At 43.3% G+C, this 15,292-nt stretch overlaps 1 protein-coding gene across 3 annotated transcripts in view; it reads left to right on the top strand.

The window, feature by feature from the left end:
• TLN2 (talin 2) overlaps positions 1–15,292 on the top strand; it is a 429,824-nt gene that overhangs the window by 299,484 nt on the left and 115,048 nt on the right. For all 3 annotated transcript variants that reach the window (XM_059372168.1, XM_059372169.1, XM_059372170.1), the window contains exons 23-28: positions 1,811–1,939; positions 3,145–3,258; positions 5,299–5,412; positions 7,805–7,939; positions 9,846–9,974; positions 12,127–12,229. In XM_059372168.1, coding sequence (XP_059228151.1) covers positions 1,811–1,939; positions 3,145–3,258; positions 5,299–5,412; positions 7,805–7,939; positions 9,846–9,974; positions 12,127–12,229 — 724 coding nt within the window. The remainder of the gene's footprint in view (positions 1–1,810; positions 1,940–3,144; positions 3,259–5,298; positions 5,413–7,804; positions 7,940–9,845; positions 9,975–12,126; positions 12,230–15,292) is intronic.

Raw genomic sequence — 15,292 nt, forward strand, 5'->3', positions numbered from 1 at the left:
TAAAGGATCTATGATGGTTAAAGCTCCAAAAAATATATTTATGTCCAGAAAAAAATACATTTCATAATCAGTAACCAAGATTCTGGACCAAGACTAGTACCTCATATCTAATGGACATTCATTGTGAAAGAGATGTTGCTAAGGAAGGATTCACCTGCCCACTTCAGACTCAAGTGCAGAAATGATGGTTTCCTGCTGCCCAAAATACCAGAGGAAGGCAAGTGTAAGAGTGGTTTAAATATCTGATGACCAAGGAAATAAAATAAAATGATTTTTCTAAATTTGTAAAAGAATACAAAAGTAGCCCAAACAATCTTTCACACGTGAAACACCAAAACAGAATTATTTTTTGTTGCTAGAAAAACAAAGTCAAGACTACTTAGAGTGTTGCAGTTTGAAAGAATGGAAGATTCCCTTCAAAAGGATTGCCAGAACACTTCCGTCACAGATGTTAAAACTATTCCAGCCAGGATAAATTCCTATAACTTTTTTTTTGTCTGAATTCCTATAACTTTTATAAATAGTTCAAAGAAATCAGTTCTTGTAAAGGGTCAATTTGGCAAGTTGGCCCCATTTGGAAAATGGAGACATGGGAAAATCGATTTTCGGTAATTGGCGTGTGTGTTTCTGCTTTTGTCTCTGCCTTGTGAGCAAATGTTATCACCCTGAAGTGTTCATGAAAAAAAACTCATTCACCTGCATATATTAAGAACTGGTCTGAGAACATCCAGACTCCGTGAGGAAAATCTCAATCTCTGCTTCTATTGCAGGTGGGAGTGGAAAGCTGGATGTGCTTTAAGTCTTTGTTAATTACTGTGCAGTAAAATTATGCATTCTTTTTTTTAAGATTTTATTTATTTGAGAGAGAGAGAGAAGAGAGCATGAGAAGGGGGAGGGTCAGAGGGAGAAGCAGACTCCCCACCAAGCAGCCTGATGTGGGACTCGACCCTGGGACTCCAGGATCATGACCTGAACCAAAGGCTCAACCAACTGAGCCACCCAAGCTCCCTAAAATTATATCTTCTTCCCACATTGCCGTTAGCCTTTTCCCTACTTCAGAATTCCACCCATCTAAATAAAATCCATTTGCTTTCCTGAGACACTTGAAGCTACATCAACACAGTGTGGCCATGGCCATGCATGGCGCCTTTCTCTTTCCCTGCCAAGATAAGGAGCATGGGATATCTCCCATTATTTGGTGCAGACGAGTACCAGCTCTGCTTGGCTGTCCTCTCCAACTCAGGTTTTCCAGGAATGCAGTTTCTAGGCATAGTCTTTCTTGAATAGCATTTCCTTATATTTTGGATGGCAAATATATTTCCTTATATTTTGGATGGCATTCCCTACCCCTGTTTGTCTGTGTTCTTAGCCCATCCACATTAACTAGTGTTGCAAGATGGGAGTCTTTCAGCAGTGACGTGTGTCTGTCGTGCCAATTAAAATGAAATTCTCCTGGAGAGATTTGGGCGGGAGGGGCGGGGGGAGGATGTGTGTTTATCTTAACATCTTTGAAACCATGGCAATCGGACCACAAGTTAGTTTACATGGATGACCAAGGCTAAGATCTCAAGTGTTATATATTACCATTGCATTTCTCCTCTTTACTGCTGCAGTTTTGAAACATCCCTGGTAGTTTTTTTATGTTGTTATGAGACGAAACATCTGTATTGTAAAGATACTGCTTGACGTGTTTGCTCTGTCTGCCACATATTTTATATTACCAGGAGAAAGTAAAACAGAAGGCATGAGTTCAGCATCTATGGCACGCCGCTGCATGGACCTCTCAGAATCTCTCTTTTCTCCTCTTCAGGGGGCTGCAGCCAATCCTGAGAATGAAGACCAGCAGCAGAGACTGAGAGAAGCTGCCGAGGGTCTCCGGGTGGCAACCAACGCCGCTGCCCAGAACGCCATCAAGAAAAAAATTGTCAACCGATTGGAGGTGGGTAAAGAGGCTGGTTTCCTAGGATGTCTATTTTAGATTGCAAAGAGTTACTTGGAAGAGTACCCAAATGAATAAGGCCATGCCCGTATAAAGGAAGCTACCGCAAGATGAACGATGGAGTTGAATAGTTAAGATACTCATAAACAATTGAAATGTTGCTTTAGGTACGTTGTGCATTTAGGTTCAATGGCACACTGACACTTTGAAAAATAGCTTCACCTCATGGTTTCAGTAAGCAAAGTCTTCTGAGTTTAGTGTTCTTGAATAGAATTCCTTTTTTTTTTTTTTTTTAATTTTTTAAGGAGGAAATGGGAATTTTTGTCCTCCTGGCATTAAGGGATACGCATGTTCAGAAAGGACCTTTAGCTGACAATTTACTTATTTTGTCAGAAGCAATGACTCTGTCAGGACTCCCAGTAGAAAATACAGACTTGGAAAGACTGGAGAATGGGGATCAGGCTTTGGCGAAGAGATGGGGATAGAGTCATAAGAAAATATTTTTGTCATTTTTCAGAGCATGTACTTACTCTGGGGTGCAGAAAAAAGGAAGTAGCAGTAGGCACAAAGTCTGTAAGAAAATAAATCTCTCACAAAGGTTCACGGGAGACTCTTACACTAAAATTTGGGAGGTTGGAGGCCGAGAACCTGCCTGTCTGGTGAATCCCTCCATGTAGTCTGCTGGATTCTGGAACAAAACTGGCCTCCTTGTTCTTGGAAGGATGTGACAGACACAATTAAGGTCTCAGGTGGGGGAAGTCTGGGCCTTTCTGAAGCAAGGCTTCCCACAGGCAGCCAGAGGAGAACCATGAGCACACCAGCGTTTGTCCTGCTTGTGGGGAAAAAAAAAAAAAACTCCCCTAAACCATTTAGACTTGATGCCACTTATCAGTGCCATCGTGGTCTTGGAATTAATTGTCCCTTATCTTTTGGAGAGAGACAAATGAACACCGGAACCTGAGCTCTCAAGCGTGCCTGTCTTTATCGCTTGTCCCGAGGATTGTAAAGCACACGGAGATAATGGGGTATTGTTAGACGAGGTTCATCGGTGACATTCAGAAGGCACGGCCTGGGCCTGCAGTGCCCTTTCTTAGACAGGCAGCTCGCCCGTGCCAGCCCCTCAGTTGGGAGGGGCACGTATCTGTGTGTGTTTGTGTCAGGGGACACTCAAAGCCCGGCTCACCTCCTGTCGCTCTCCTGTCCAGGTGGCAGCCAAGCAGGCCGCAGCCGCCGCCACACAGACCATCGCCGCCTCTCAGAACGCGGCCGTGTCCAACAAGAACCCCGCCGCCCAGCAGCAGCTGGTCCAGAGCTGCAAGGTGAGCTTCCGGCTGCTCGAGAGCCGGGTCTGCTGTGGATGACGCTGACGGCCCTTAGGGGGCCAGGTGCTGGGATCATTCGATTACGACTGATCACCCAGGCCCCGATGGAGTGTGCTCAGGCTCCCATGTTGCAGGTGTGCACACACACACACCAACACACACGCATCTGGTTTTTGTCTCATAAGTGGATGGCCTGTGTCTGAAGGGAGAGTATGTGCTTTTTCCAGCATTGCCTTCCCTTTGTCTAGATTTTTGGCTTCTCTTCAAGAGACCAAATCAAGGAGGAACATTAATAAGGCCATTTTAGGGCTCTGAAATGGCAACAAAGCATTGGATTTCCAGAGTGCCTTTCTCCTTCTGAGAGATGGGCCTCGGACTTCAGTGTGTGCTGAATCCTGCTTCGTGTGGACTCCCGCATTAATTTCATCCCTTCAGGCCTCAGGGCTCATGTGCTTTGGGGCTCTCCTCTGTCACACATTTGTTCTTCTGAGACCCGGACCTTGATGGCATGTTGAAGCCAATGTGCCCCAAAGGGTGCAGTGAACCCCTTTGTTGCTTCTGAAGGCCCAAAAAGTTCACTCTCCCAGGACACCCCTGAATGGTGTCAGACACAATGTATAATTGTGTCACTATTGCCCACGTGTTGGTGGTATGTCTGCCTGGAGTATCTCAAAGGTGTTCGCAGTGAGCAGTGGAGGATGAGTGGAAAGCTGAGTCTGTGCCAGTGTTTGAGAGTTGACTGCACTATCCCCCCTTTTTCTCATCTCCTCTGTGACACCGTTCACATGGGAGATGGGTTACCACTTCTACCTCAGAGATGGCTTTACTTCTGAAGAGAACCAGCCAGAGCCCTCCAAGTCCTGATTCTGGGTTCTCTGAGCCTCCCTCACCCCCCACAACCTGAGGAGCAGAAAAGACTCAGTGATGAGTAAGGCCTGGTCCTTGGGACTATATGGAGAATGAAGGGCTTTTCCTGCAAGCCAGGGCCCTGTAGGGGGTGTGTGTTGTCTCCTAGAGCCTTGGATCACCTGGCAGCACAGGTGCTGAGAAGAAAACCCTTCTCAGAGAGCATTTGCTTCTCGTGTCCAGGACAGTCCTACAAGGTGGATTAACCTCTTCCCGTTTTTGCAGAGACTGAAGATACTCAGTGCTTGGGCATCATGGCAGGAAGTAAGAGCTTTACTGTATATCAGGTTGCAGAGGAGAGAGGAAAGTGGCCCAGATTACTGGAGCCAGTCCTGAAGAGAATCTGAGGAAAAATCTCATGGAAGTATTTTTTTTAACCCTTGCTGGAATGGGCTCCCCAAAAAATAGGTCAGCAGGCTGGTATACACGTAGGACCTTCATCAGCAATGGGGGCTACTGTGCTGTGACCGTTGAGGACTTGGCCAGTCAGGTGAGCACTGGTCTCAGAGGGGAGAACACAGCAAAGGTAGAAGGTTGGTCTCCTACGGCACCGAAAGGCGGCTCCTTCCTTTTCCACCCTGGTCATTGGGATTTCCAGTTTGAGAAATGAGGAGGGCTACTCCAAGAGTGAAGAACCGTAGTGACAGGAAAGGTGACGGCCAGAACGCATACCTGCCAAGTGAGAGATCGAAGGAGAGACTTCAGCTGGCAGATGAGGACTTCTCTTACTTTTTTCTCTTCATTACACTATGTGACTTGAGTTTATCCACTGGTGAATTGTAAAGATTCTTTGTTTGCTTTGAAACTCTAAACCGTAATTGGCCAGGTTGGTATTCGTTGCAAGTGGGCAAACGCTTTTCAGACCTCCTTACGGAGACTCGTACTGTGCTTAAATGCACTGGGGACCTTCAGGAGCACAGGGTGGAGCGTGTGTGTGAGAGAGCTATCCAGAGGTACTGTGTTAAAAGATTCAGTGTTTTAAGGACCCAGCTGGCTTCCAGGTGCTGGGTAAATGCAAGGTTTGGGACAAGCATGGCCCTGCTGGAATAGCCCATCCCAAAAACATTGTCCCTGGGGTCCTTCCTATCTTGCTAAGCTGTGCTCTGTTTTAATTCTCCTTGCTTCCTGTAGGCGGTGGCTGACCACATCCCTCAGCTGGTCCAGGGGGTGCGAGGGAGCCAAGCCCAAGCAGAAGACCTTAGCGCCCAGCTGGCTCTCATCATCTCCAGCCAGAACTTTCTCCAGGTAACAGAAGCAGTCACCTGGGTTGTGCCCAGAGCTCCCCAACCCATGGGGTAGGGGGTGCCCTTTATCCTTAGGGAGAAGAATTACTCAGTTCCACAGTCACGGCCAAGTCTTTGCAGTGAGCAGACCTTTGAAGGCCTTCCCACTGTATTTCCAATTTCAGGAGAGGTGGATTTAGCTTGGCAAAGCAGAATGCTGCTGTGCAGGGAAATTGCCCTGGGAGATGGCCCATAATCCATTTCTCTTGGGAGTCTCATCTTTATTTCTCCTCTATGAGAAAAAACATGGGATAAGTGGCAAGTTTTGTTGAACAGCCTGCTCCTAGGTAGAGCTCTTGGTCTGCCAGTTTCCAGAGAGTCTAATGCTGTTATTCACAGACTGGGGGTAAAAGAAGTGGTAAGTGCATCTTCTCCAAAGGTGGGATCTTTTTTTGTGGCAGTTGTACAATTGCTAAGTGTTGTCTGTTTTTGCTGGCTAAGGGGTGGATTCATCTTAAGAAAAATAAAATGAGACTATGAAGTGGTGGGAAAACTCCCTTTTTATGTACTCCTTGTATTCAGATCCCTTGGCACTTCCTGTCTACTTGTATCTCCCGAACAGATCCTCTTCCTTGTCCTTTTCTAGTTGAACCTGTGCCTACAGGACTCACTGATACCTCTGTTGAGCCAATTTTCCAAGCACTGTAACTCCAGCACGAGCTGAAGGCAGATGCTTAACTGACTGGGCCACCCAGGCGCCCCTGCATACATCTTTTTAAATTGGGATTATTGTGTGTAGACTCTGCCCTTCATGTTAACATTTGTACTATGAGCGTTTTTGGTTTTAAGTCATCCATCGTATGGCCACAGCCACGCTCTGCTTGGCTCTTCCCTTGCCACTAGACCTACAGGTGGTTTTCAGTTATTTGCCATCATAAACAACCTGTGACAGGATAAAAGTCGTCATGTGTGCTCAAATATTTGTTCTTCTCCTGAATTATTAGGATAAATTCCCAGAAATAGGATTGCAAGTGGCTTATTTTTATCTCGGGGCTATTGAGCATTGTGGCTTGGACATGTGTTTCTCTTCTCATTGGGGTGGTTTGAGGGTCTGGAGCCAGTTGGGTTGTCCCCTCCATGGGCAGGCTTCGAGGGTATTATGATAGAGCCATGTATACATGTTTCAGGCTCCACTCTGTCCCCGCTCTTATTTTTCCTTTTCCTTTCATTCTTTTAATTTTGCCATCACAGACACATCAGAAGATAATAAGAATAAGGCAAAGTTAGAAATAAGTGGAAATGGAATTAACAGACCAAAGAGTTGAGAATATTTTAAACTTCATTCATATGTGTTGTAAAATGGCCCTTCTGAAAGGCTGAATGAATCCTAGTTTACGTGTGGCCATGCATGGATGGAGCACGTTTTCTTATACATCTTTTCCAAGTTGGGGACTCCAGCATTTAAAAACTAGGTTGTTGATAATTTTTGAAGCTCTTATTGTTTGACTTTGCGTTTCCTTGATTGTCACGTGTTAAATGGGTTTCATGTTTCAGTTGTTTTCATTAAGTGAGTTTATCAACTTACATTTCAGGCTGATTTTTTTTTAATGAATTCTCCTGTGTTATTTAAATCTAAAAACATTAACTTCTGTCATTAATGTTTATTTTCTGACAAATTGTTTAAGCATTACTAAAAGCAGTTTTATATAATCTATATTAAAACCCCTAAAACATTTTTTCTTTGGTCCAAATTGTACTTTTAAAGTTTTATACAAAGAAAATTACGAATGTGTGAAAAATTTTAGCTACAAAGCTTTTGTCATACTATGGTTTATTACACTGGAAAACTGGAAACATACCCAACACCACAGGACTGAGAAATATTAAGATACATACAGTGGAATATTAGATAGCTCTTAACTTTGGAAAATAGAATAAATAGTATGATCTTATTTTTGGAAATATGTATGCATGCATACAGACATCTGTGCATGGTGAGATTATCCTGGGTAGTGAGATGTGATGTGACAGGTCATTTTCTTTCATTTTATCTGCCCACATTTTTAAAGCAGTCTATTGGATGTATCTGAGACACAGATTAGAGAGCTATTCTAAGAAACACAAAGAAATGTTTTTAATAAACTCTCTTTGAAATCGGTTTTAAATGAGAATTTCATTATTTTGCCCCCTCTCCATGATGCATACTTTGTTTTCTTTTTCTTAACATTTCTAGAGCTTACTGCCCTAGCGTATCTGATCTGGGGTGGCCATTTTCAGGGGTAGTCTAGATGGTTGTGGTCTTCCTTGGTTTAGGGCTCAGTAAGTTCTGACTGATTTGCGGCATGGTTGTTTGGGTCTCTGCTCTGACTTCTGCTGCTCAGGCACCGTCTCGCTCTCTGCTCATCTCCTTACAGCCTGGAAGCAAGATGGTGTCCTCCGCCAAAGCTGCCGTGCCCACTGTGAGTGACCAGGCTGCGGCCATGCAGCTGAGCCAGTGTGCCAAGAACCTTGCTACTAGCTTGGCGGAGCTGCGAACTGCCTCGCAGAAGGCAAGTGGACCCTTGTCACAGCAGTTAGCTCGCTGGGAAAGGAGCTGCAGATGCCTTACTGTGGGATGTGACCTGGGGATGACCTAGGACCGGAACACTGCTGGGCATATTTCTGGGCAGAGCTGTCTGTTCCGTTTGCTTGATCTTTAAAAGATGCCCATGTTGCTTAGCTTTGGCCATTTTTAGCCACTCTCCTAGACTTAGTTGACCCGCCTTCCAGTTGCACAGGACTTTTGTTAAACTATTTTAGGTTATATGCTCCTTCCCCCTCCCCAGTACCCTGGGAACAAGCGATGGTCCATTGTTCACAATCTTAGGGGAGACAGGTAGTCATCAGTTTCTTGGTGCCAGGTAAATTGTAGGCCAGAATAAGTGATCATATCTTCCAGGTATTATTTTGTGGATTTAGTGAGTTATTTAGGCAGCAAAGTTATTTTTGGGGGGGGGGGGGGAGACAGATATTTATATTATCTTTTTTGCCCTGAAAACTTTTCCCATTTTACATGGGAATATCCACCTTAACAAGGTCCTCAATAGAACAGAATTAAGGATTAATGAGTTTCTGTCTCTAGCACTTATTAATTATCAACGGGCCTCGTTACTGTACTGTTTGATATGTTATTAGCATGACATTCTGGCATGAGTTCATTTTTCCTCATTGTAGTGATCCCTTTATCAGAACTGGAGGCCTCATACATGAGCAAGGGGAGAAGGTTAGAAGCTGATTTGAATCCTTAATATGAACAGTGTACTGCATCACCAAAGGAAATATCCAGAGTTTTAGGATAATGTTCAGCTGGAAAAAAATATCTCAAGTTGTGTTTCTCAACAAGAGGTCCAGGGACCATCTGCACTGGAATCCCCTGGGAGCATTCAGAATGCAGGTGCCCAGGCCTCACCCCTGAGCAGCTAAGTCAGTGTCTGTGGTCATAGAACCTGAACATCTGCATTTTATGAGTCTCATCAGTAAGCCTTAGGAAGAGTCACACCTCAACTATTTTGAGGCTGTGAGCCTCAAAGTGGGACTCAAGCAAGACTGTCCACTGGATGTAAAAAGATATTAAGGCTTTAAAATATAAGAGTGGAAGCTCTGCTGTTAGACTGCCTGCATGCAAATTCTGGCCTTGCCATCGACTAATTTTTTGTGACCTCAGCAAGTTAATTAACCTCCGTGCCTCAGTTTCTTCACTATATACTATTGGCACATAGCAATCAGTCAGTTAGTATTTACTGCTCTTGTTGTCACTGTTAACTAAAAATAAAGAAATTATGATTTACCTGTATTTGACATACTGGTCTATAATTTTATACCGATAATTTATTAACATGTATATGGAAGGGGATGTGATCAAAGCATTTGGAGACCAATATCTTAAATGATCAAGAGAATGAAGTAGTTTTCTTAAAACAATTGCTAAGGAAAAGAAAAATCCTTTTTGTGATTTTCAGTATGGAAAGGTAATGGTTTGTAGTCTAGAACTTTGTAGAGACTCAATAAGGTTGATAACAGCTTGCCCCCATAGTCCTGGGTTCATTCGTTCATTCCTTCTTCAGCCACTCACCACATGCTTTTCAAGCCTCTGTGCTAGGTGCTCTCTCTCTCTAGAACCCAGAAACACTGAAGAAGGATTCTCTTAGTCTGAGCGACAGATGCATTGTGGATAAAAATAGCTTCAAGGAGACTTTAAGTATATCCATTTATGAGACATACATAATTGATTATTTAGGGAGGTCAGGACAGACCAAGGTTGATTTTGTTCTATCAGGAAACACATACTCCACTGGCTTCCTGTTGCCAGGGTTGGAGAACCACTGGGAACATCCAGAAAGGCATTGGGTGCATTGCAAAGTACTGGGGACGCTTTTCCCGGGCAGACTGTACACATATTCCCAACTCTGTTGCCAGGCCCATGAAGCCTGTGGTCCTATGGAAATCGATTCAGCACTGAGCACCGTGCAGACACTCAAGAGTGAACTGCAGGACGCCAAGATGGCTGCTGTGGAGAGTCAGCTGAAACCGCTTCCGGGGGAAACGGTAAGGGATGTTAGAGCCTGCTGTGGGTTGGGACTCTGCCTCATGTCAAGATCACGGTGAGGCATTTTTAGAAGCTGGAGTTGGTGGCCCTGAATCACACACATTTTATAGGCAAAGCCCTAGAAGAGCCCCGTTTTTAAGAACTGCGTTGAGGTAAAGATGGCCCGGAAGGGGCCCCTGGTCATGGTTCTGTGTCTTGCTTTACTGGAGGTTGGCTGGGGATGCACAAGTGTCTGACACTCTTCTTCATAAACAAGACACATCCTCGTGTTCTGATCCCACAGCCTTTTTCTGAGAAGAACGTCCAGCACAGCTGGAGGAACTGGGTTTCAAAGTAGAAGTTCTTGTTTCTGGCTCCAGCTTGTGTCCTCAACCAGCCGTAGACAAGTCTTGTGTCTCCTCTGTGTCTCAGATATTTTATCTGTAATACAGATAGCAATGAGGTTATAAAGGTAGACACAGGAAATATTTTCAACAGGCATGATTTGAAAAAACATCGACTTAATGCAAGACAACTGGAAGGGACAACAGCAAAGCGCGCTGGAATCCAGTCCACAATCTAGGGGAATGGTGGGGACAGAGCTCTAATTTGATCATGTTACGGTGCTTCGTGATGCCTGAGTCAGGGTTTTCTTGGCTAAAATTTTACCAGCTCTTCTCATTTGTGTGTACCTCCTTTTCCACATTATTGAATGGTGCTAATAAGTGCCGTCATTTGTTAAATACATCGTACACACTGTGTGTGCCCAAAATCAGTCTAGTTTATCCTGATGGTAACCTTGATGAGTGAGTTTTGTGGATGCCATTTTGCTCTGAGAAAACACAGGTGCCCGGGTAGGTTGTCACTGTTCTGTCCAGTGTCTTCCCACTGATGGTAGAATCAGGGTTTGAATCCAGACCCACAGGACTCCAAAGCCCACGCTCTTGATCCCTCCCTCTGGGCTACTGCTGCTCTTTGGATCCCCTAATGTACCATGGACCAATGGTACTTAGGAAGCCCTCAGAAACTATTTGTTAAACCATGCTCCTGCTAATTGCAAAGATGAAGAAAGGCTCAGAGGAGTTAAGTCACCTAAGGTCACCCAGCTAATGATCAAGTCAGGACTGGCCACAGGGCCGGCAGCATCATGATGTAGTTCACGTGTCCCTTTGTAAGCTCCTGCACTCCAGGGAACCTGAGAGAGGCTGTCCTCACATGATTCTGCCTTTACAGAAACCTGCTGGTCTGTTAGAATGCAAGAAGCCCTGTGTAATTTTTAAGGAAACTGCCCCCAAAAGAATATGTGTGCTGTGTTAGAACATATTGTTGGCCAGAACATATTGTTGGCTACAGGTTCTTTTATATTTGAAGGCACTGCCTATCCTGGGAAGCGATGTTACGGAGCTAAAAAGTGCACGCATTCTCTGATGCCTTCCTGCACTCTCGTGGTATGCCTGAAGGTTCTGTTCCAAAAGGTTGTCCCTCATCTAGTAATCAAATAATTATCCGTACCCTGAGCCTTCAGTAAGTTTGTTCTCTGAATTATTTATTCAGTTTACAAAGCAAGATGACATGCTGTTCATAGGAAGCAAGCACTCTGCCCATTTTCATAATCTCATGTACCAGGGAAAACCTCTCTTTCTCTATTGCATTTCCTTCTGGTTAGAACTCCTCAAAGTATAAAGATCAAAATGAACAATGTTAGTGGTCCCACATGCCAGGAAGGCGGTACCGCTGGATGCCTGCCCACTTCCTGCCAAGGCATAATTAATTCTCGCTAAGGATTTGTTGCAGACTTTCTAAATTAGCTTCCAAAGGCATGATGCTAATAGCTACCATTTGTTGAGTACCTACATTGATTTTGAGAACATGCTAAGCTTAAGTATTAGGATCTCTTCAGGAAACCGAGGCCTGGAAAGGTTCGGTAACCTGCCCAGTCTCTGACAGCTAGCATGTGGGGGAAGGAAGCAGAGGGCAGGGGCCTGAACCCAGGTTTGTTTATTCTCAAGCATGGGCTCTTTCCCCTCCTGTCACCCTACTTACTCTTAGCACCAATGCCATCAGGTGGGGAAAAGCTGAGGACCATGACTTGATGTGCATCATTTGTATGCTAAGATTTAGGTGTATGTTGCTTTTCTTCTAAGTTGTCTTCCTCCTTGGATATTCTTACAGCTGGAAAAATGCGCTCAAGACCTAGGAAGTACATCCAAGGCAGTGGGCTCGTCCATGGCCCAGCTTCTGACCTGTGCTGCTCAAGGCAATGAGCACTACACAGGTGAGACCCACATCCTTCGTGATGCCCTGTGGCCAGGTGCAGACAGCTGGGGTGGGCGGTGGGGGACAGCAACGGGGGTTCCTTGATTTGGCCATGAACCTAACTTTGTTTTTCAACAGCAGTTACAGATTTTTCAAGCTCTTTCCATGTGCTTGTTACTGGGCTTGAAACTAAGCATATAAAGATGAATAAAATATGAATGCCCCAAATTATTTGTGGATCACCCCATCTAAACTATTAGAAAAAGTAATTACAAACTTTGAGGACTGTCTCTGTATGACTCTTGAAATCTCACTAAAGGAATTGTTTTTTAAAATGTTAAGAAAAAAAGGATGACAACAAATAAGATGCCAGTTAAATTTTCAGAGATGGAAGGAGACAGATAACTGATAATGAATAGAACCAATGAACAAAAACTAAAAAGTCTTCAGGGATAGGGCAGCCGGCAAGAAACAAGCTGACTTGTGCTGCAGAACCTGAGGAGGTTTGAATATTGGAGATACAAGGTACCCATAAGGGCAGGAGACACCTTTAAACAGAAGGCTATATAGAAACAGATTGTGTAATTATCAGCTCTAGGAAAAGCACCAGGTTTATATAAGGAAATGTCTTTCTAATAGGAAGTAGACAGAATAGGAAGCCTATAGCTTCCTAAAATGGAAACAGTGAGAAGATTCATTATAAACCCATTACCTGGAAACAGGAAATGTGTCAGAAGAAAGCTCAAAGAGCTGAGTGGCTCTAGGAAGGGAATGAAATGGGAGAGGTGGTTGCTGATTGTTGCTGTTGTTACACAGTAGTACTGCCTGACTTCTTAAAAAAAAAAAAAGGTATACATTGTTATTGAAGTGTAATAAACATCCAGAAGAGAGAGGTTAAGTCCTAAATGTGTACCTTCCTGAGTTACTATAAATTGAATGCACCCCAGCCACCACCACCAAGATCAAGTGGTGGAACATTATCAGCCTGCTCCCTGCCAGTCATTGTATTTCCTCCTGTCCCCCAGAGGTAAACACCCGTGACTTGTAACAGCACAAGTTGATTTGCCTGTTTTTAACTATGTATGAAATCATGCAAGGTGTGTCCATGTTTTTGGGGCTTTTTCTGGCATTATGATGTGAGATGCGCAGGATGTCAGAAGCTGTTCTTTGCTTTCTGTTGCTTCCTACAATATTTCATTATGTGAATATACCTGTTGGTGACTCTTTGTACCATTGATGGGTAAAGCTATGAATAGTTATCGTACATGCTGTTTAGTGAACGTAAATAAGCATTTTCTAAATAAATACCTAGAGATGGACGTGCTGGGTCCCAGGCTGTGCTAATAACCCAGCTCTGTCCTTCCAGCAGCGTGTGAACGCTCCATTTGATCACATTCTTCTCTCCACTTTCTGTTGTCAGCCAATGTCATTAGCCATTCTGCTGAGTGTGTAATAGTATCATATTATGGTTCTAATTTGTAATTCCCTGATGAGCAATGCAATTGCTCATTTTTTCATGTATTAATTGGCCATTTGGTCATCTCAAAGTGCCTGTTCATGCCTTTTGCTCTTTAAAAAAAAGCAAAAACAAAACAACAACCTTGAGTTATCTTCGTGTTAGTTGGAATTTTCACATGTATGTATTTCTTTTATCTTGAGGCTTACCTTTCACTTTCAAAACTGTTTCTTGATGAATAGATTTTTTTAGAATTTTAAAATATTTCAATTTACATTGTTTTTCCTTTACGGTTGCTAACTTTCTATGTCCTTTTTAAAAATTTTTCCTCTCTAAAATCAAGATATTCTCTTCTGTTACAGTCTAGAAGCTTTGTTGTTTTACTTTCTATATTTAGAACTGTGGTCTGTCTGCATTTGAGTTTTACATATGAGCAAAGAGAGCCCTCACTCTTTTTTCTCTTGGATATCTGTCTGACACAGCACCACTCACTGAAGCCATCATCATTTCCCTAGTGGTCTTCGGTGCTGGTTGGTCCTTAAGTGAAAGCTGTATGCAAATCAGCTTCTGATCTTCCACTTCTTTTCCAGTGATTTGATTGCCTGTCCCTACCATAGTAGCACACTTTGCTGATAACTGAGTTTTATACTAAGTATTAATACTGGTTATATGAGTCCTCTGACTTCATTATTTCTCAAGTAGTGCTGACTCTTCTTACCCCTTTATATTTCCACATAAATTCTACAATCAACCTGGCAGTTTCTACCCCCAAAAAACCCTGTTCATTTTTTTTTTTTTCTTAATTGAAGTTACACTGAATCAGTTTGGGGATAAGTGACATTCTCACATTCTTGAGGCCTCTAATCTGCAAATAGGACATGTCCCTCCACTTACTTAGATTTTCCCTTTACTACTGTTTTATAGTCTTGTGCATATAGTTCTGTGCCTTTATTTTCATTGAATGTGCATGATATATCTTATCCCATTTTCAGTTTTAATGTATGCTTTTATTTAACTTTTATCTTGTGAGCATCATGTAATTGTTTTGCAAAGAGAGGGGTTGTTGATGCAACATCTTTTTTCTTTCAATTTTTTAAAGATTTTATTGAGAGAGAGTGAGAGCACAAGTCAGGGGGAGGGGCAGAGGGCCAAGCAGGCTCCCCACTGAGCAGAGAGCCCAATATGGTGTTCTGTCCTGGGTTTCAGAATCATGACCTGAGCCGAAGGCAAACACTTAACTGCCTGAGCCACCCAGGCACCCCATTAATTTCTTGTTTCAATTGGAGTATTTGTTCCATTTACCTATAATGTAATTACAGATATATTGGGGTTTGAATCTGTCCTTTTACTCTTTGTTTTCTGAATGACTTACCTGTTCTGGGTTCCTTTCTCTCTCTCTCTCCCTCTCTGTCTCTCCTGTCTTCAGATTTGTATGTATCTGTTAAGGTCTGCTTCTTTCTCCTTGATTAGCTTGTTAGTTATATATTCATTGACTAGTCTATGAATTTTCAAAATTTATAGGATTTTTAAAAGTCTAATATAAGTTAGTGTGTTCACCACTTCCTGGACGGTGCAAGAATCTTGGGACACTTTAATTCCTTTTACCTTTCTTTCTGCTCATTCTTT

The sequence above is a fragment of the Mustela nigripes genome, chromosome 13 (genome assembly GCF_022355385.1).
Source record: "Mustela nigripes isolate SB6536 chromosome 13, MUSNIG.SB6536, whole genome shotgun sequence".
Taxonomy (NCBI): domain Eukaryota; kingdom Metazoa; phylum Chordata; class Mammalia; order Carnivora; family Mustelidae; genus Mustela; species Mustela nigripes.